Raw genomic sequence first — 22,782 nt, 5'->3', positions numbered from 1 at the left:
TTCATGGATGCCAAACCAATCAAGAACTACAATAGCAAATCAAGAGGCTATAAGATAAATCTCATTATCCACAATATGTTTGGTTACTGCAATCCTTTCTTTATATGTTAAGAATTATTGCAATGTTAATTAACAATGTCTAAAAATTATCTAAAACAATAGCCAGTGTTAAGCACAGAAATAAAAGATTAGCAGGAATGAAGAGGGAGATGTGTTTACATCAGGGTTGTTTATGCAATATGGGGTTGCATAACTGTATAGTCATTTTTTGCATGGCACGCAATCTTTCCAGGGACAGCATCCAGACCATGTGGTTTCCAATGCACTTACTGAGGTTGTCCATAAAAAAGTGGGTCTGAATGACCAAAAATAAAAGGGCCGAGAATTCTCAAGTGAGATCATCAGGTATTCTGGTTGCTTGCACATTTGCAGAATTTTAATCACCTTAGCAGCAGTTACATAAACATATGGAGAGAAAATAAACTATTAAATGCTATAACACATATGGTCTCCTGACAAGATGTTCCAAGCTATGCAGTGATTTTATAGTCCATATGCACCATACAGTAGTTCTCTGGTCTCAAAGCAGGAGTCAAAAATAGCATATCAGCATGAACCCCACATTCTTTGTCTTTGAGGGTCAGCCCATGTGTTAATATTAAAATACGTAATACACTGTGGCTAGATGTGTTTAACAGGAAAAAAGTGCCATCTACATGGGACTTAATAGCTGATAACCACATATGATAAGCCTATATGATGTGCAAAAATCCACATTTGGAGTAAATGGTTTCCTGGGGCATTTTTGGGTAAGGAAAGTGTCACCAGCAATTTTTCTTTTATTTGGGCAAAATGTTCCTGGACAACATGGAGGGAGAACTATTTAAGTGGGAAGAGCATCTTCATAGAGCACAGTATGTCATTTGGGTTGTCGAGGGCTACACAGTGTAAAGGGTACACCAGACCTTCCCCTTTCAGTCTCAAAACTGAATCTAATCCCAGAGGTTCCCCCAGGATGAGACTGCCAAAGGACGCAGAACCACTAGCTGTAGTGAAGCTAAGTTTTTTATTATTAAATATTTCCATCAGCCGAATAAACTCCGAGTGCGACCGTGTTTGGGTCATACAATAGCATCGGCGACAGAGCCGAGTTCAGCAGCCAACACTTGAGGAGTGACCTAAAAAATTGGTCCCAGTTCGTTCCACTCTGGTGGTGTACGCTGCACTGGTGTTGTGTGACACCCTGTGCTGACTGTCCTGCCGAGTACCTGCCCCGCTGCGCTCTCTGAGTGGAATCCAATTCAAATCGCCCGTCCAAAGCCACCACCGAGCCGTGCGCGCCCGGCGAGCGGCGCCGGGACCCCGAGAGCGCGGGGCCGGCCGTCGCGGCGCTCACAGTCCTCGGTGCGGCCGCTCCCCGCGCCCCTTCCCCCGCGGGCGGAGCGGGGCCGGCCGAGCCTCCGGGCAGCAGCGCCCAGCTCGGCCGCGGGCTGTGCCGGGGGCAACGCCATGCAAGGGGCTGCGGGGCGCGGCGGGGCGCGGGCGGCTCTGGCGCTGCTGCTGGCGGCAGCCCTCGCCCCTCGCCTGGCGCGGCCGCACCCGCAGTGCCTGGACTTCAAGCCGCCGTTCCGGCCACCCCGGGGCCTCGCCTTCTGCCGCCGCTACGCCGAGTTCGGCTGCTGTGACCCGAGCCGCGACCGCGCCCTGCTACAGCGCTTCTACCGCCTCAGCGCCAGCCTCGACGGGCACACCTACGCCGCCTGCGCCGGGCACCTGCAGGACCTGCTCTGCCAGGTGAGACCTCCTGGCGCGCCTGGGGCTCCCGGAGCTCCTGCTGCGCTGCGGGGCTCCTGCCGCACAGGGGCTTCAGCTGAGCTGGAGGCTTCAGCCACTCAGGGAAGGGTCTTCCAATGTGCAGTGGACACCACCAGCCGCGCAGGGGTATTCTGCCACTGCACAGAGCTCTGGCATGGGCCTGGATGCTTCTGCTCCGTCACGGGGCTTTGGCCCAGACGTGGGTGCATCCACCCATGCAGAGCTGCATCAAGACCACGTATGGATGCTTTGGCCCAGACATCGGCACATTGATGCACTGATCTAGCCATACGGGGTCTTTGGATAGTCCAGGGAGTGTGAGGCATGGTGTTAGTTCCCAAGCCTGGACAGGAGTACAGAGACCACCCCACAGGTGCATAAGCCATGGCATTAGTGCCTGGGCAAAGGCACTGTGCATTGGCCCAAATATGGGAACATCAGGAATAGTGCAACAGCCTAGACATGTGCTCCCATGCACTGGCAGGAGCAACTGTCCATCCTCAGGTATCCCAGTGGACTTTTTGTTCCTTAGCAGGTATCTGAAAGAGGAATGGGGATGTTGCTCTGCTTTAATTTATGAGCAACAATGCTCTGAGATGGGTATGTGGACAGCTGCAATTTGCAGACTTCCCTCACCCTCCCAGGGTTAAGTCAGGGGACCTGGTGAAGTTACCCATGGGGGACATGCCTGCAGAAATCATGTTCCTTGTTATGCCTAGTTAATGGGGTCAAGTGGTCATTTGGGGTTTTTTTGGTTTTTTTTGGGTTACAGCATCCTGAAATGCCTTTAGTTTGTGCCAGGTGCTGACAGTCCTGATGACGAATGGAGGGCAATGCCTGAGGATGTGGCCTAGAAACCTCTGTGATGTGCATCCTGCACAGGGGGGAGTTTCCACTCAGGGCTGATGCTCTGTGACCAGATATGATAACAGGATGATCACAGTCTGCACAGAGCAAAGCATCTGACCCTATCATCAGGGGCAGCTTCGCATGTATGAAAATTCCCCTGAGACAGAGCAGTGGCAGCTCTGCACTGTGCAAGTGTAAATCTTAAATTAATTCAGACAGTGCAGTCTCATCTGCTGTGCTCAGATGGGATCAAAGTGGCTTTTCAGAAATACTGCTCTTAGCATTTTGCAGGGTACTTCTTGTGTTCCTGAAAGTGTGAAGAGATAGACAACCCTTTTCCACATCAGCTTCTAGAGACCTGATTTCTATTTCATCTCCCATTGTACTGGGAGTAAAAAAACTTTGACTATATTCCTGAAACAAGCAAAGTCCAAAAGTCTATTTGCAGATAGGAAACCAGTTAGCAGTGCCTGGTAAGCACTCCTTCCTCTGGACGTGATAGTTAAATCTCCTGTGTTCAGAAAGACAACTGAAAATTTGTTCAGAAGCAGACATTTCAATGTGGGAGAAATGATTCACTGAAATGTTCTGATGAGCTCAGTGCACCACCAGCCCAGATGTAGCTAAAAAACACAACCACTGGCTGCACAAGTGTGAAATGGAAGTTCAGGCATTGCAAACAATCTAGAACATTATGCCTCAATTCATTCATTGTCTATACAATTTGTATTCTACACCTCAATTAATAAGTGGGTTTCTGTGACTTATTCAGCACTCTTCTGTTCACAATTCAGGAATTCTTGCAAATGTGATCAAATTATTTTGACAAGTGTCTCAGTTTATACTTGCAGGGAGTATTCCTGCCTTCTCTTAAATTCATAGTGTAATTGAATAGTTTGAGTTGAAAGGTACCTAGTCCAAGCCCCCCTGCAATGAGCAGAGACATCTTCAACTAGATCAGGTTGCTCAGAACCCCTCCAACCTGTCCTTGAATGTTTCCAGGTATAGGGCACCTACCACCTCTCTCAGCAACCTGTTCCAGTGTTTCACCACCCTCATTGTAAAAGACGTTTTTCTTATATCTAGTCTGTATCGACCCTCATTCAGTTTAAAGCCATTCCCCCTCATGCTATCACTAAATGCCCTTGTAAAAAGTCTCTCTCCAGCTCTCTTGTAGCCTCTTTAGATACGGGAAAGTGCTATAAAACTACCCTGGAGCTGTCTTTTCTCCACCATACTGCAGGAGAATGGATGCCTCATTTTGCTTCTCGAGGAACAGCTTGCTTAAAGGCTTGAGATTCCACATGGAGGTGGACAAGGAATGTCAGGGATAAGGTGGAAGTTAAATGCTTTTCTGAGGAGTCCTGTTGCTTCCTCCAGGCTGATAGCAACAGTAAATAAGCCATTGTTTGATGTGGGTGTTCCTTCAGATTCAGACTGTTGTAATTCCTCAGATAAGTAGCTGCCACTGAATTCCTGGAACAGATGGGATGGATTTGGCTAGCTTGTCTTAATGTGACTTGTTTTGTTTTCTGATGAGTCATTTTCATAGTGCAAACTTGTTTCAGCCCTACTGAAGTTACTGATCATCTCTCCATTAGTTTCCTTGGCCTTTGAACCACATCATAGTTTAAAATGAATGAACAAACCGTATCATTTGGAAATGAGAATTTAGAACTATTAGTGATACTGGGCTCTGACTAAGGATAGAGTTTCTTGGTATTTTGAGTTAAGTGAACATGACATGATGATATGAAGGGTGAAGGACCACAACATTTGTTTTGGAAGCAGAGAAACTCAGGATCAGGCATCAGGCTCCATCTCTCGTGGAATGAAAATTGGAAAATATTTCATCTATGCCTGGAAAATACTCTAGGCACATGCTTGGAAACTGGCTAGTGATAGATCTCTGAAGATCACTGCCAGTGTAATGCTGCTACAATTAACCTTATTCCATCAAGAGCAACATAAGGATGGAAGTTGCCTACAATTGCTATTCAGACACACCTGAGGCTGGTCTGAACTGCCTGCAAGGCAAAGGGACAGGGAAATCATACCTCTGGGCTATTTGTAATTTTGATGCTGAAGTCAGGGCTTTATAATACATAAGATCACTACCTGCTTTTAAATAGGTATTCAGAAAATGAGGTACACCTCGGTACTCAAGCCAGAGGCCTTCTTTCTCTGAATGCAAAACCTCCATAGGCAACAACAGGTTGAACTCCAACCCATCAAATTCCCTTTCTGTCCCATTTCAATTTGCTTTCTAGGGCTAAATTTTCAGGCATTACAACTGAATTGACAAATGCTTCGTCTCTTTCTGTCTCTGTCCCTGTCCCATCTCATGTAACCGAGCAGAGTGTGTTACCCAGTCTGACTGTGTAATTTCAGTGATTTGTGTCACACACAATCTTCTTTTTACCACATTAATTGCTGCTCATTTGAAGGCATAATAACCTTCATTTTGCAATGAATGGCTTGACATTCCAGGAGGAAAGCTTATTGTGGACTAATTATCTGTTATATGGTCCCTCAGTTTATTATGGCATGTAATGGAAAATAAAATAAAAATTAAATATTGTGTGTACTTGTCAGCTAATTTAAACAGTTTGGTATCTCAAATGTTGTATCTTTTCAGTTGTTGAGTAGTGCTGTAATCTGCATTAAGAAATAGCTCCCTATATATTCAGAAATAACTCCCTATATTTTTGCTTTTTACTAAACTGGTTTTGCTTAGTCAAAAAAAGAACAAATGCAAGATAGGAATTAAAAAATAAGGAATTTATTCAAGTAGTATAGTTTCTCCTCTGACCTTTCTTGCCTCAGTTGTTTATCTACCCTGTGAAAATAATTGAGCCTCCACAGAGTCATATTGTGTTATTTGAAGAGGACTTTTGAGATGCTTGTTGGGAAGATGCATTGCAACTAGAAAATATGGTGTCTTTGTTACAAGGAAAAGCCTTTGCAAAGCAGAACTGAGTCACTTTAGTCAGTTCATAATTTACACAGTTTTACTGGATTGCAGCTTTTACATAAGGAAAATGTGCCTGTTGGAGTTCTCATGGAGAATACAATGGACCATGTGAACACGATCCAGTCCAAAGGTAGATTTCCAAGGTTGCACCCTACATAAACAAGGGTTGAGCTGCAGCTGCTGCCAGTGGACCTTGCCTGGATTATGGCCATTTGCTGATCACTTAAATCCTGTAACTGGATCCTCCCTTGAAGAACTTGGTGACTCATGTCATGATCATCAGAAATCATGAGATTTCACCACTCCTGTTTGGGGTTATAAACTGTTCATAGGCAAAGATCCACCAGCAAAGACAGCTGGACCCAACCAAGGATGGTGTATACAGGGAGACCATTCTTCTCCCCTCCTCCTCCTCCATTTTCTCATCCCATTCCTTCCAAGCTGTAAATGACATCCATGTTTGAGGTGCATGTCTGTACTGTCAGATAATGAGTTATGAAAGTTTGGGCTTTGGCCCTGATGGCCTTTTCATTTCCCTTGTCAGTCTGGAAATGTGGGATCTGAATCTTCTCAGCTAACTCTTTGGTTTATGTGCTGTGGTGAATCCTCTTGTTATTTCATAGATAAAGTCACAGCACCCAAGAAAGAAAAGTCTCTTTTTTCTCATTACAGTCTTCTAGGGTGATGTAGCCAGATGCACACCATTGCTGGTTTTCTTAGTGCTGTGGTTGGAATAAAGGAGTAACAGCATAAGGAAGTCAGCTTTCTCCAGGAATATTGGAGATCATTTCCATGAATGCTGAGATAAACCCACTTTCTAAGATCTTTTCCTCTGTTAATATATCTTCAAATTAAACTACAACATATCTTTTAATTAAGGTGAAATATCTCCAATTAGTGTCGCTGTTCAGCTGTTCAACTCTGGTTCAAGAAATGAGTTGAGGTTTTTTCTCTCTCCCTCTAGGAATGCTCTCCATATGCAGCTCACTTGTATGACGCTGAAGATCCCTCCACCCCAGTGAGGACGATACCAGGACTTTGCCAGGACTATTGCATGCAAGTGTGGCAAAACTGTCGCTCCATTTTTCACCTCCTCTTTGAGGACCGAGAGTTAATTGCATTGGAAAACAACAAGGCAAAACTCTGCCGCTACCTGTCCTTAGAGGACACCGACTACTGCTTTCCACACCTGCTGGCTAACCAGAACCTTAACCAAAACCTGGGGTTAGTCACTGCTGATGCAGAGGGCTGTCTCCAGCTCTGCCTCGTGGAGGTTGCCAATGGGCTGCGCAATCCCGTTGCGATGGTGCATGCCAATGATGGCACACACAGGTTCTTCATTGCAGAGCAGGTTGGCCTGGTGTGGACCTACCTCCCTGATGGATCCAGGCTTGAAAAGCCATTTTTGAACATCAGCGAAGCTGTACTTACCTCCCCGTGGGAAGGAGACGAGAGAGGGTTTCTAGGTATCGTCTTCCACCCTAAATTCAAATTTAATGGTAAAGTGTATGTCTACTATTCAGTTGAAGTTGGTTATGAAGAGATAATACGAATCAGTGAGTTCAGAATTTCTTATGCTGACATGAATGCCTTGGACCATGGTTCTGAAAGGTATTGTATGCACTTTTCTCTGCAAATATATTTAAGATCTCAGAAGCTTGTGTGTTTTTTATTAATGAATGAAACTTATTTAGCTTAATATTGTTCTTGCATTCCAGTGTGTTGGTATGTTAGTTGGAGTTCATGTCTAGCATATTGAAGTAGAGAACCTGTGTGTCCTCCATGGATGAACTGCAAGTGTTCAGGGATAAAACATTTACAATTCTCAGTTCTAGTATGTCAGAGGGTTTAACTTTAGAACATGGATTAAACATTATTTACAGGAAATATTTTGGGGTTTTGGTTGGGTGTGGATTTGTTTGTTTTGATTGTTTCATATTTTTGGTTTGGTTTTCCTTTATTTTTATTGTTATGATTATCTTTAAAATAGACTTCTGCAAAGCATGAGTGAAATTCATTCTGAAGCCTAAAGTTTCCAAAATCAGTACAAAGAAACTGAGTGATACCAGACCAAAGATGGATTTGGTTCCCCCCTCAGTTCTTTATTTGAACAACAACTCAATTCTGTGATATTAGAAATCAATATCAATTTAAATAAAATGCAAACCACTGTGTTATTATAAAGTGCATTTTGATTGGAAATGTCATTTGTTTGAATCTGAGCCTGCAGTTAATCCACATTAATATGCCCAGATATGAGGGGCTTGTTTGTAGAGATTTATAACCTGTTGCAGAACCATGTCATACAACCACTGTTTTAAGAGACCCTGAATATTAATAAGGCTAAGATTTTTGCTTTGTTATGTGATTTATATTGGGGGCTTTCCAAATACTCAGCTGTGGATGATTCTATCTCAAAAATGCATGTAGCCTAATGATAGAAAGGGGACACTGGTTTATAAAGCAATTACAGGAATTCAGTGTAAACAGCACTTGAGATGACAGGTAAGGTGGATTACAGTGTGATACTCAGGAAAGCAAGTCAGGAGCTTAAACCTGCAGATGTCAGGGCCCATGAGCTGCCCCGTTTAAAAATCCTCAGGCTCTATGTTTGAAACATTTTCTTTGCTTATTTAGCTTATTGTTAGTACAGCAAAAGCTTAAGGAAACAGAATTGTGGTCCTGTTGTGCTTATGTAGGCACAGGTCCCACTGACTTCATCCTGTGATGCTGCCCAAGAGGGAGCTCAGGCTGACATGTGGTGTGCGTTGTCTCGGTACAAAGGCGTGTGTCTGTTTATACTCAGACACTTACTTGATGTATTTTGTGTTCTTTCCAGCTTCTTTGGGAGGCTAAGGAGGATTTACCTTTGTGCTGCACAGGATCCTCCCTTGCTCCTTCTCCCAGTCAGATTCTGGGCACTCTTGCACAATTATCTTATCACAGAGGTGGTAGCATCCTAAAGGACATGACAATAACTCCATAGTTGGGTTTCTTCTCACAACTCATAATAACTATTTGTATTTCAGAAGGGAAAAAAACCTGGCTAAAAATGAGGTGGTATAAGTAAATATTATAATTTGCTTTTGTAGCTGTTGAGATGCACTGCCAGCATGAAATCTGGACTTTTTTTTAGAAGCTGGAGTGAAATAAACTTCAGTTGTTACACATGGGAACCTCCACTGCATGCATATTTTACCGTTTCCTTATTATGAAAGGTGCAGAAAAATAAAGAGATAAAAGAGAGAGTTTAGGTTTAAAATTAAGGTAATATTTGTTGGCATTGCTTTGAATAACTTTTGTCAAAATGTCAGTTTGTTGGTGGGGCTGCTTTTAACTGCTCTTTAAATTCATGAGGTCCTAAGTGTATAATTATCATTTAAGGATTCTTCTCTCTTTAAGAATTTAACTATTTCTTAAAGTTTTAAAAGTTTTATGTTTTCCCTGAGAGCACCATGTCAGGATTGTGCCAAGTGCTGTACAGGTCCAGGGATGGGCTGGAGTCCTTTCTTTTGCAGTTTACATGTGGTTATAAGCTCAGATGCTGTTTCTTTAAAAATATAAAGGGAAAATAAAGAAGAAGTTTAACAAGGAGGAAGAAAGAAGCAGAGAAAATGTATAAGTAATTAAAAGTATATCTTGTCCTGTGATTTCCCAGGTTTTCCACATTACACAATTTGGAGTTTCTGTAATCTGGAAAATATGTTGGAACTATTTAAGGTTATAAAATCAGTTATGCCCAGGCAAAATTCAGTGAAGTGGATATGGAGGAATTTGTATCAAAACCAATCTGTAACTCTTTCCATCTGTCAAGGGCAACATTGCCATGATATTGCTCTGCCATTTGCTTCAGACTTTCACAGTAGGTAATTCCCTCCTCTGCGTTTTCACTTAGGATAATCCTGGAAATAGAAGAACCTGCTTCCAACCATAATGGAGGAGAGCTGCTCTTTGGAGATGATGAGTATCTCTATATATTTACTGGAGATGGAGGCATGGCTGGAGATCCTTTTGGGACCTTTGGAAATGCCCAGAACAAGTAAGAGAGGATCCATCCCTATGGCAGTTCCAGGCTACCAGCATGTGTCCATGGAGCACTGGGGTGTGGGAAGTCAATGCCAGTCACCTGAAGGCTGTCTGGCAATTGCAATTATATTAAAATGTTTTTTTTTCCAAGGTATTCAGAGACTTGTCTTTTCCAAACCAGAAAGAATAAAACCCTAGACTTTCCAAACTCCCCATCTTCAATGTTTAACCATGGTCTAGTTTTATTTCTTTATATTTTTCTCTTTCTTTACTTCTTCCAATACAGGTCAACCTTGCTGGGCAAAGTGCTGCGGATCGATGTGAACAACAATGACCGTGGGCCCGTGTACCGGATCCCTCCTGACAACCCTTTTATCAATGACCCTACAGCTCGCCCTGAAGTCTATGCATACGGAGTGAGGAATATGTGGCGCTGCTCTTTTGATAGGGGTGAACCTGACACCAAAGAAGGGAGAGGGCGGCTCTTCTGCGGAGACGTGGGCCAGAATAAATACGAAGAAATCGACATTGTCGAGAAAGGGAAAAATTATGGCTGGAGGGCCAGGGAAGGGTTCAGCTGTTATGACAAAAAGCTTTGTGCCAACTCTTCAATGGGTAAATACTTGTGCTCTCTAAACTACCTACATCTCCCACTGTGCAGTTTTCTGCACCATCATTTTTAATTCCTGCCTCAAAACCTGGCTGCTTGGTGGTAAACATGCCCTTTTGAGATGTAAATCTATACTGTCTTGGTCTAGAACAGAACTGACTTGGGTGCAAATATTGAAAGTCCAAATGTTAGGGCTTCTGAGTTAGGAGGAAAAGGAAACATGATGGCTGTTATTTTTCTAGGTGATCTGTGTTGTTAGTCAAATTACTTGGTGACTTAGGGGAAGAATTTCATCTCTGCCTCACAGAATAAGCTTTCATGCAGGAGCAAGAAAAATTTGGAGCAATTGTATTTTTCTCCATAACTCACAAGTAGTCTACTTATATTTTAAAAACAGAGAAAAAAATCATGTTATGTAAGCTGTTCAACCTGTATGCACGCTGCCTGTTTTGCAGGTAACTGAATGTATGATGTATTTTTGTTTCCTTTAGCTAGGCCAAAAATTAAAACCTTATTTTATTTTCATATTTTTAAACTGTTCCAAACTGGATTCAGGGTTCTCGCTGGCTGGCTAAATTCCAATGCATGTGTGAAGTCAGAATGCATTGTGCTGCAAGGTCTAATGTAGACTACATCTTTCACTGGAGTCTCTCCCCAGAGATCCAGTGGGCCAGTGGGCTGGCACTGATTTGCATTAGCTGAGATTCTGATTTTTTTCTCTTCTATGTGCTAAGTGTTGTTATTTAACTTTCTTCCTTTTATTAACTTGGCTATAAGTACAGTGATAGTGATTAAGTATTTTTAATGAAAAGGTTGAGAGCAGGGAGCAGATTTTTCATACTCCCTTTCTGAAGCAGTTATCAGAGAGCTCATTTAGTGTTCTCATTTTTGACAGTATCACGTGAGCATTTGTGGCAGGCACTGTACTGAGGTCTCCAGGGATTCAGAACAATTTTGATGCCTTTAGAGACCCTTTTGTTAGAACAGTGAAATGTCACAGCCCTTTTAGAATAATAAGTACAGCTGAAGTGTAGAAAACACCTGCTTTAGATGAAATGCCTCTGGTGCAACTTCCTTGCTGGCAGAGCTGCTGGATTTGCTTGAGGCGTTTGCTACACAGTCAAGGAAAAAGACAGTGAGGACAAGAAGAAATGGGTACCATGAGGCACCTGTGACCCAGGAATTTTCAAAAGAAAGGGGAGGAAACACCTAACAGAGACCCTCCCTCTGTTTTACATCTGTCTTGAGTTTTAACTTATATTTTACAATGAATATGCCAGTACTACATCATGCCTGTCCCATACCATAAATATTTGATGGCCCTTTCAAGTTAGCTCCTGCATCTCAGAGAGACAGAAGCTATTTGTGCTGACATCTGACATGTATTTTCATCAGTGCCTGCAGTCTGGAGTTACTCATCTCTCTTTTCCCATTCACCACCTAAGCAAAGCTGCATTGAACAAACATCTCCTGCATGGGTGCACTGACTCTAAGAGTGAGCTGCAAATTCATGGCTAAACCAGCCAGGCTCTGCAGAAACGAGCCAGAAGTGGCACTAACAGAGATGGGGTTTAGTGGGAGAAGGGCTCAGGACAGTGGTGAGGTCTTGGTGAGTGTTGGCAATTGGCAGGGCTATCAAATATGGTTCTGAAAAGGTGAAAATCACACTGAATACAACTCCATTGTCACTTCTTTTAAATAGAAGATATTCCAGTGAAACTCATTTTTGTAGTCCACTAGTCTCAGAACAATCTAGATAAACAGCTATTCTGCAGCACATGTCAATTAAGTTACAGAACCTTTCTGCCCTACAGATGATGTGCTTCCAATTTATGCGTATCCACACAAAATGGGGAAATCTGTGACAGGCGGCTATGTCTATCGGGGTTGCGAGTCTCCAAACCTGAATGGCCTGTACATATTTGGTGATTTTATGAGTGGGTAAGTAAACACTTTGGACATTTACTAAGCTGTATCCCTAACCAATATCCTCCCACAAATCTGATAGCCCTTAAACCCTCCCCTCTTGATTTTTTCATGGGCTTGTGTTGCCATTGAAAGACAAAGGGTTGCAGGGTGTAAAATATATTTGGTTAGTATTGACAGTTTTTCATTTTTCAGAGTAGCTGCCGTTCCTATTGCAGCTAGTACGGTAGGAAACATTAAACATCCTTTCAGGTGTCCATGTTAATGTTCATACATCATCTTGGTCAGGTTGTGGAAGTGTTCTTTTGCCTTGCAGACGCCTGATGTCTTTGAAGGAGGATCGTGCTACTGGAGAGTGGCAGTACAGTGAAATCTGCATGGGGACAGGACAAACTTGCATGTTCCCTGGGCTTATCAATAATTATTACCAATACATCATCTCCTTTGCTGAAGATGAAGCAGGTAATATTTTAATTTTATGTCACACTGGATGGCATGTTTGTGCTTTCTTTTCAGATTAAAAGACTGAAGAAAGGATCAGAGAGGACTCCTGGGAGGCAGTGGATGTTTAGGAGGCAGAGCACAAGTGTCAGTCTTTAAAATATCAATGGGTGAGATTCCCAGCAGTGTCCCAAATACCAAATCAAAGTTACAACATTAATTTTTGAGGTCTGTTTGCCATACAGTGCTTGCAGGGAGAATTGGAGAGTCTGTTCCCTTGGGACTGAGTCTGCGTATGCTGGACATGCTATGGCCAGGGCACCTACCCTCTGGAGAACAGGGAACAGAGAGGGGCAAGAAGAATAAAACAGCTTAGAAAACAAACCTCATCCTTCACAGTGTCATGCTGTGGGGAATGGAGGACCTGGAAGCCTGAGAGGCTGATAAACAAATAAGAGCAAGTAAATGTTCCTGACTAGTCAAGAAGACTGTGGGCATTATTAATGGATACAGGAAAGCAGATGCCATGAACAGCAATTATGTACCTGCTCACCCTGGGCTGGGATATTTGTATCTCTCAAGGTAAAGCAGAATGAAAGCTCTATTTTATGTGTTGAGTGAGGCATCAGCAAAAGGCTGCTTAAGTTCATATTTAAGTTGTGTCACCTGGGATTTTCCCTTGCATCGGACTGAAGGATACAGCCTCAGTGGAGCTTTGCATAGCTGTGTTTTCAAGACTGGAGACATTTCACTTTCTAGAAGGCAGATGATGCAATTTGATAAGGAGGAAATAAGAATCCTGGGGTGAGAGCTGGTGGTTGCTCTCATAGTTTGTACAAGGGTATTGCAGAGCATGCAGCCCATGCAGCCCCTGGCTGGGGATGGGGAGAGAATGAGCCCCACAATGTTCAGCACCATTGCTAAGTAGCCATATGTGCAACCCAGCAATGCAGGAGTTGTGTTCTGCCCTGTTGCAGGGATGTCCTGGCTCATGGTCTCAAGCAGCTTCTCTCAGAAGGCCCCAGCTTTTAAACATCTGTTTTTCCTGCAGATTATGTCAAGTTCAGATGTTGCACAAATTATGCAAGTGCAAATTTTATCAAGTCGATGCAAATAATCCAAATTAAGTATTAACTAGAAAGTTTGACTTTTTTGGCATTAAAGTCCATTTTCTTTAATAGTTAATATTCATGGCAGTTAGAGCTATTTCAAAGGGCCATTCTACAATGTAGCAAGAAGGATATCTTATCCTAAAATCAAATAACTTAGTTTAAATTAGCTTTATGCCCAGTGCCATATGAAGCTGTTAATTGTCGCCCTTGCTCATGCATTTGGGGATCATATGCCTCCTCCTGCACCTGTCAACACAGTCTGAACAAAGCAGGGTTGAAACACTGCTACCCTTCTGCCCTGCACTTTTCACATGTACTTTGACTAAGTAGGATAAAGCTGAGTGGAGATTTGGGATGGAGTTTCTTTTCAGAGGTAGTTAGTTGCCTTGTGTTTGCTTTGTAGTAAGAGAAAGAAATCTGTTGTTAATAGTGTAGTGAGTTTGCTTTTATCTGCAATGAACAGTCTTCTTGTGCACCTTTTTTCTGTGCCAGTAATCTCATTTTTTACAAGATTTTCACAGTTTATTTTAACAAGTTTTTTTTTCACAGTAACATTTGAGTTTTGGGGTTGTTGCTCTGATGAATGTCAATCTGGCTGGTGCAGTGGATGTGTTTTTGTGGTGAGGACATCCATATTTTTGGCTCATTGTGCAGCCATTGTAAAAACAAACAGCCCCATCTCTGGGCAGTGGAACATCAGGGGCACCTCAGGCACTGGGCCATGTCTGTGGGGCACACATGTATAGCCTGTGTGCTTCATGGCCTGAGCATCCATACTTCCGCCTGGTAATTTTCAAGAAAGAAGGGCAGGATGTAAAGCACCACAAGACACAGTACCTGGTGTTTCTTTGGATCAAGGCTGCTTCTGGCCTTTCATTAATGAAGCTCACTAGAAAAAGGAAGAAACCAGCCAGGGGTGGCCAGAGGAGTCTGGTTTCTATTCTGGGATGATCCAGAGAAGCTCATCCCAGGGCAGAACAGGAGAGCAGGTAGGAGGAGGGAGGCTTAGCACCAGCTGCACCAACTGCCTACATCTTTCTTTGCTCACTCCAACCCCTCTGCTCCTTCCTCTTTTCTCCTCAGGGTACCCATAGGTTACCCAGAGAAATCTGCCTTGGTCACTAAGCAAGTTTCCACTGCCTCTTTTTCTTTTTTCTTGTTCTTTCTCTTTTTCTTTCTTTTTCTTTTTTTTTTAATATTTCAAATTTATTCTTTCTCTCTGATCCTCTTTGTTGCACTGCTGAAGCACTTCAGCTGGCAAAAGAGTGCCAGAGGGACTGCTTATCCCAGTCTCCTTGGCACAAGAGAAGGAGGATAGAAATGCAGCTAAGAGGAAATAAGTCAAATAAATAGTGACAAACATTGTTTGGCTGAAGGTCAAGCCCTGTCCAGGTAACCTGACTGAGCTGTGGTGTACCAAATGCCTTTTGCATGAGATACGTCTCACTTTGTGAGTGTGTTAGAGAAAGCCAAAGCAAATGTTACTCTCCTGTAATTCAACCTAAAGGAGTGCTTCATCCAAATAAGCAGAAGACAGTGAACTTCATTAATTTCCTTTCATTTAGTTTCAACAAAGAGAATTGAGGGTTTAGCTGTTTTGGATTAGAGAAGTCAAAGGACACAGATGAGAATGAGACAAAAAGTCAAGGCTGAGCAGGTGAACCTGTAGTGGAAATTTGTCCAAATAATACTTCATGATGATATGAAAAAGATTCCATTCACCAAGGGTATTGTATACCAATGAACTGCAGATGAACTCCACTACAACCCCAAATTGAAACTTGCCTTGTTTCCTCCAATAACTACATCTCCACGCTGGTCTGCATTTCCTAATGCTCTCTGACCTGTGATGAAGAGTTAATGTGTTTGTGCTGTACAGGACAGAAACTCCATGAAGAGTTTTCATGGCTGTGCCTGTTTTCTTCCCAGGGGAACTGTACTTCATGTCTACTGGCGTACCAAGTGCCACAGCTCCCAATGGAGTGGTGTACAAAGTGGTGGACACCTCCAGGTATGAGATGTTCTTGTTGCAGAGCCTGGGTGTGGTGCAGTGAGTCCAGGTGTCGATGTGATGAGTGATGTTGGCTGACTAACTAGCTCTTCTCCTATGCTAGGCCTTTCTGTGGAAATTGATCAAGGAATGTCTGGATTACTCTTGCAATCGTGGGGTTCTACACTGCCTGGTGCAAATTTGTTATGGGGCCTGTTGGTGTTATGTGGGTTGGGAGGTTTGTTCCTGAATACTAAAGCTGTATTTTAGGGCTGGCTTGTCTTTCTTGAGCAAAGTTTCTCTAGATTCCTGCCCAAAGGAGGCAGTTTTTCTCAAGGTGCTACTGCATCTCCCACAAGAGCCCTGATCCCAGGGAGCTGCAGCTGCAGCTGGACCAGTATGACCTGCAGTGCTTTCTTGGGAAAATCAGAAATTAATGCCAAAAAGTTTTAGTGTTTCAAGGTGGAAAATGGATTGGACAAGAAAACAGGGCCATTGTTACACCTTCTGGATTCCACGTGTGTGTATCTGAGACTGGGCAAGACAGGGAACAGCTGTGTCTTGTGGGAAGACTTACAGCTGTTTTTTCCATCTTCCTGTTTTTTAAGCGTTACTATTATTGGCTAAGCACCAATCTACTTTCAGCCAGAAACAGAGAGTGAGATTTTTGTAGCTTTTATGTCTTTATATGGATTAAAATTACACCTTTAGCTATCTGAGCATTTTGATCCAAACCACTTGTCTAGTTCTATGTTGAAACCAGTCCCCAAAGTTAAATAGCCCCAAAAGCTGTCATGTGTTTTCCTCCAACTCTCCTCTGTCAGGAGCATTTTCCATTATCTAACACAGCAGAAGAGTTCCTGTAAACTATGTATTAAGAGGCTGGTATTACACAACCTTTGCAAAAATGAGGAAAGCAGAAGTCAAAAGCAAGTCATAAGTTTAAGTTTAAAAAGAAGTTTTGTTCATGTGCAGAGTACAGAAAAAACTCACAGGAAAAATCATAGAAGTAGGGAACATCCTTGTGGAGGTAGCTGAGAGAGAAGCTCTCTGCCTTCCACAGAAATGCAAATGCAAAGAATCCTAATTACTCTCCAAATGCAAACATCATGCATTTTTGAACCAATTTGAAAACCTCTGAAGAAGTCTGAGGATTAACAAGGCATCTGTCATAGGAAAAAGTGGTGATGAACAGGATATAACTTCTCAGAAGTGAAATATACCTCTATGGCAAACAAATTTGTGTCAAAATAACGCACCATACTAAGACACAACCTCTGTAGGAGACAGAGTTTTCTGAAACTATTGCATTTTTGGCACCACCTTTGTTTGGGCTTTCTGTATGAATAATAGTGTGTTCTTTTGGTTTCATGAGGACAGTCTGAAGACATGACCTTTAATGTCAGATGTTCAACATACACTGTCTAGTTTCATAATTTTTATTTTCAGTTTGACTAGTCTCCTTCTGTAGTGCTTGAACCTGAAAATGTTTTATTTCCTTAATGGATTCAATAGTGGCAAGGGAAAACACAGCCAGAGGACTCAGTGCCTTGTGAATATTTGGACTTCGATCAATGGAGATCTGTGATTGTTTAGTTGTGTTTTCTACTGTAAGAGATTACTTGCATCATTTAAACAGACATTTATTTTTTTTCCAATGAACATAACATTCATAGAAAAACAAGGGGAAGTAAAGGTTTGCCATGCCAGAGGAAAGGAATTAAATGTGCACTCTATGTGTGCCTTTTTTTACAGGAGAGCACCGCCAGGAAAATGCCGAGTTGAGCCATCTCCAGTGAAAGTAAAAAGCAAGCGCATCCCATTTGTGCCAAAGGAGAGTGAGTATCACTGTTGCTGTTTATTATTGGTGCATGTTCACTGGCAATAGATACAAACTCCAGGCTTTACACTATCTCCACACAGGTGGAGACCACCCAGAACTTCACTCTTCAGAGTATCCTCAAAATTAAGTCTTACCAGCTGTTTTGGATCTGAAGAGTTGGTTCAAATAAGGCATAAAGTATTTCCCCTCTCCTGGCCATGCAAAATTTGCTTTGTAGTATCTGGCCCTGTACATTCTCTCTTGTCCATGCTACATTATACCCATTTCACTGCCATAACATGATTTCCCTGTAACTGTAAGGAAACTCTGTGTTCAATGGTGCTTTTCAGTGACACCTGATTTTTTTGCGGTGGATTCAGGTAGTGAAGAGCATTTCAGGAGATGAAGGATATGATTGCTAAAGGATTGGGAAGTACCTCATTGAGCAAAATGATGGCTGAGTCATTGTTAGTTTAAAGTAAGCGAATATGGGATGAGAAACTGCTCCACATAAAGGAGTGATCAGCCATTGAGGTGAACCCTTGGCTTACCCAAACCCTCCAGGGCTTCTTGATTGCTTCATACAGCATGAGTATTGTACTGCTGAAGCAGTATAGTAAAAAGCAGTCAACAGTGGATCTGAATCTGCAGCAAGCCAAGTACTATCCATGTTAGATGTAAAAGCCTAAATACATTATTAGGATCTCAAGAATAGATTAGGCAGTATCACTGTTCTTTTCCCTCATTAATTTAATTTACACATTTAAATACCTAGGTAGTACTCTAACAACTTCCCTTCCAACTCAGCATATTTTATGGACTTTGTCACGAAGCTAATATTACTGTAGGGACTCTAAGGTCAGGACACTTTAATTTAATTTTTAATTACATTAATCATATTACATTGCATTTAGGTCACTGACAGTTCCTACAGCTTTGGCTTCAGGGAATAATGAGGGCACTCAGCACCTTGGAAGATTGAGTTTTCAAGGTGGAACACGATCTAAGGCTAATTATTGACCGTTGACATGGATGAGCACTCAGCACATCTTCAGAGATGTTCTCCTTTGCAAGCTGGGTGGGCAGATTCCAAACATTAGTAGCTTGGTTCATATTCAACCAGTTTTGTCTCTGTTTCTGCTTATGCATTATTCTCTATGCAAGTCTAAAGTTTAGATTTTTAAACTATACTTATAACTAGATCTTTTGGGTTTGTTGACAAGGTAGTTTTCATCACAAATCAAAACTTAGAAATGGTGGGAGAGATTCTACTAAGTGTCTCAAGAACTAAATTAACTTTTTGGTGAAAATTAACATGAACATTTGATTCAGAAGCATGCAAACAAGGATGTGTAGGTGCAAATATTTACTGTTTTGGTTAGTATTCATTGTGAATGTAACAGAATCACCAAGGCATGTGGCTTGCATTAGCTGGATGAGTGCATTTGTCAGAGCCATATTTAATAAATAGCTTAACAAAGAGTAATATATAATAACAACTTGATCCAGTGAGGTGAAAAGCACTCCCAGGTGACCATTAGCTTTCATACAGTCCTACATATGAGTTCCAGGATTTTTAAATGCTTTGCTAGATTAGGCTCCAGCAACTGAGCTGTGCACAGGTAAGACTTTCAAATCCATTTCTTGCCTTCAGAACCTCAGCTTTCAAAGAAGAGAAATATTTTCATGTCTCAAATACAATTCCTCTTCAAAGAGCAGACTTTGGTAAAAAAAATGGACCACTGTAACGGTTTGTCTTTGGGGGACAATAGATATCAAGCACAAATAAGACAGTCATATTTTTCCTTGTCTCTGTACTACAAAGCAAATTATGAATGAGAATGGATAAATCTGGGATATAATTCCAATAGTCATGATATCTTTGCAGATGCCTGTGATACTGTCCCAGCTTGGCTGATTGTTATTCTGAGAAATTCTGAATTGCTTCCTTCTGGCACATTAAAACTTATTTTTAAGCTAAAAATAAAGCACATATGAATAAGCAAGTCCAGTAATGCCTGGAAACTGTGACAGCAAGGAATTTTCAGCTCTTCAGAGTTCAAGGCTCTTTTACTTTTTTTTCATAAGGAAGAACAAGCCCAACCTCAAATCCTGTTTTATGTGTTGTCCTGGCAACTCTGTTCCTCCTGCACATTCCAGTTACCAGAGAGAATTGATTTTGAATGTTCCCGATTTCAGCTCCTTTGAATAAAGCATCTGACCCAGTGGGGAGGCCACACTCTCCTCTGGTAATGATCCAATCCTTAGTAATGAAGAGAAGAGCAGGAATAGTGCCTGTTTTCAAAGTGCTTTCAGCAGGAGAGAAGGCTATGGTGGGGAACTCCTCTTCTGACTGTGAAACTCCAGTGCCCACCCTTTAAGGGCCAGGCTGAGATTTTGCCAATAAACTGCTTGAAGTTTCCTTTTTGGGAGAGGCTCACGTGTTGGCATTCAGCCCTGCAGTCCTCTCTCCTAAACTAAAAGCAGCTGGCATTTTTTGCTGAGATAATACTGGTTTACTGGGAGTGCTGTTGCTTCTCAACAGGGTCAAGTTAGGCAAATTGCATGAAGTTAGTTGGGTAAGTAAAAAACCAGCACTGGTTACATATAGTTGTCTTGAGGTATTGTCCACAGAGTGACAGACTTGTGGTTTCCTGGGTCTTCCCCCAACAGAGTTTATTATGAAAACACCGACACCACATCACCGGCTGAAGACCACAACCGAGGCCCCACGGAGAGGCAGGCCAGACCCTAAAACTCCCACCACAGCAGCACCCAGTCCCAGGACCCCTAAGCCCAAGAGGGGAGGACAGAAGGGGGGACAGCAGAAGAAGAAGAAGCCACGGAATGGCGCCGTGCGGCTGATGGAGAAGGGACGCCGCGGCCGTGGCCGTGGCCGGGTGGAGGTTTACATCAATGGTGAGTGGGGCACAGTGTGTGACGATGGCTGGAGCTCACTCGCTGCTGCCGTGGTGTGCCACCAGCTGGGCTTCCCCTACGTGGTGCGGGCCACCAAGAAGGCAGAATTCGGGGAAGGGACCTCCCTACGCATTCTCCTTGATGATGTCCAGTGCTCCGGGCAGGAGAGGACGCTGCTGGAGTGCTCCCACGCCGATGTTGGCACGCACAACTGCTCACATGAGGAGGATGCTGGCGTGGTGTGCAGCCGGGAGGAGGTGCCAGACTGGTGACACAGGAGTTGGGGAAGGCAGCAGAGGGACTTGGAGCACGTCCCTTTTTTGCCCAACCCTCTGAATCAGCTGCAGTATAGAGGAAGTTGTGCCTTACCCTGAGGATGTTGCATCTGTTCTAAGTAGTCTCATCGTTTTTGTCATATTTGCCCCCATGCACCTGCATGAAGGTGCTTGAAGGGAAAGAAAAAGTAAGCTGAAGCAGTGACCTGGGTAAGTTGTGGGCAGGAATTACATTTACATATGGGGGTTTCTAAGAAGAGAACTGCAAACATCAGCCTTTATAGATTAGCAAAGAGATGCATTCTGTTGCCTTTTCCTCTTTCAAAATACAGCATTCCTCAGCTGTGCTTCACAATGTTTTGCCAAAAAATAAATTCCCAAATGACCATGTTTTGCTCTTATGGAAGCGTTTGTGTTGTATGCCTTGCTTTGCCACCTGCAGCTCTGAGCAGTGGTTTTTAGTATGTGTAAATCTGTGTCTTTCTTTGCAAAATACACAAGTAAATATTTTTTCAACTTTCCACTCGCTAGTTTGAAGAATAATTATTTTTCTGTAATGCTTTTTTTTTGTATAAACCTAATGGTCATTAAGGATAACTGTCTCTAAGCAAAATCAGGTAATTCAGAAAAAAACCATAGTACACAGACAGGAAAAATATTTTTGCAGTTTACACTAACCTCAGTGGAAAGAAAATCTGACCCCTTTTACGTGGACAGGGTTGAAAATCTGTCCCTTTTTACATTAACAGGTCATTACCTATTTTAACCCTGAAGATACTTTGTACTTGTTTCTCCACTTTCCCAAACTTTATGAAGCCACATGTTTTTGCATTCAGTTTTCACAGGTGTGAATGACTAGACAGGAGTGTAATGTACTGTGGTAATAATCCTGTAATATTTACCCCTTTTTAGAGGATATTAAAAAAAAAAGCAAACCCAAAACATTCTTTTGTTTGAAATGTGATTTTCAGCAGAGTAGTGATTGGAGACACATGTTCTCCTCTTGTGATCTCTCTGCATTTGAAAGCATTTTGGCTGGCTATTTTTTCCCCCAGTGTAATCAGGATAGGTTTTGTCTTGCTGCTCACACAAGAACATGAGAAAACAAAAACAAAAAAACCCCACAACCAAATGTAAAATGACTAGTGTGTCCAGAAAACTTTACAAACAAAGCCTTGTATCTAAAGTTCTTACTGTGGATATGTATTTCAATTTCCTACTTTCAAGCTGACAGGGTCCTCTTAAGACTAAGGCATTGACATACAGGGTAAATTAATTTGTTTAAAATATTTTTCTTGGACTTACTGATAAACTCATTAAATTCTTTTTGATATTAAAAACATATTCAATATACAAAACCAAATGACCCAAAGAAAGCATTTCCCTCTACTTCTTATGAAGTGTAAAGGGGTAACAGGGAACAGATGTATAAAGTGCCTTATGAAAAGTGTTACTCTCATTTCTTTAAAAGACTACAAATGCCATCAGGCTTCGCACTGTCATTAGGCTTTTCCCATTGCAGTGAAGTTGCAAACTCATTTGTATTAAGCGCAGAAATTCACTTCAGGCACATCAAAACGTTCAGAGAACAAGGGAGTCCTTTGTAAATTCTTCTTTTAAAAGACTTGGCACCTGTTGAGCTGATGGGACTAGAGGGCTGGAAGAAAATAGAAGGTGGAGATATAGTCTGTCTTCTTTCAAATTCCTCTTCTGCTTCTTTTGGCTCCTTAGTCAAATTTCAGCAAGCTCTAGCTCAGGGATTTTAAGAATCTTGTTCATAGTTATGCTTAAAAAATTCTGGGTAGAAAAACGACTTGCACAATAAAAGTTACCCTAAAGGAAATGAGGTGGTTCCAGCATGTCTGCCATAGGCCAAATAGACAGGAATTTCACCCCCATCTTCTAGGTACTTAAGTACATTATTTCTAATTTAACTCTTGGTTACCCTAAACCTGCTTTAGCTCACTGAACCTCCTGAGCATGAGCAGAGGTCATCCATATCTTGCATATTGCCGGTGGTGAC

At 42.3% G+C, this 22,782-nt stretch overlaps 1 protein-coding gene across 1 annotated transcript; it reads left to right on the top strand.

Moving 5' to 3' along the window:
• Positions 1-1,377: 1,377 nt before the first annotated feature.
• On the top strand, positions 1,378-21,282 carry HHIPL1 (HHIP like 1). Its single transcript, XM_071559392.1, has 9 exons — positions 1,378-1,794; positions 6,603-7,249; positions 9,534-9,677; positions 9,951-10,279; positions 12,089-12,215; positions 12,517-12,662; positions 15,683-15,764; positions 17,499-17,581; positions 20,239-21,282. The coding sequence occupies exons 1-9, from the start codon at positions 1,510-1,512 to the stop codon at positions 20,754-20,756; spliced, it is 2,361 nt and encodes a 786-aa protein (XP_071415493.1). The 5' UTR covers positions 1,378-1,509; the 3' UTR covers positions 20,757-21,282.
• The last annotated feature ends 1,500 nt before the right edge of the window (positions 21,283-22,782 follow it).

Source organism: Pithys albifrons, chromosome 6 (assembly GCF_047495875.1).
Source record: "Pithys albifrons albifrons isolate INPA30051 chromosome 6, PitAlb_v1, whole genome shotgun sequence".
NCBI classification, from domain to species: domain Eukaryota; kingdom Metazoa; phylum Chordata; class Aves; order Passeriformes; family Thamnophilidae; genus Pithys; species Pithys albifrons.
The sequence above is the reverse complement of the archived record's forward strand: the minus strand, read 5'-3'. Positions and strand labels throughout refer to the sequence as shown.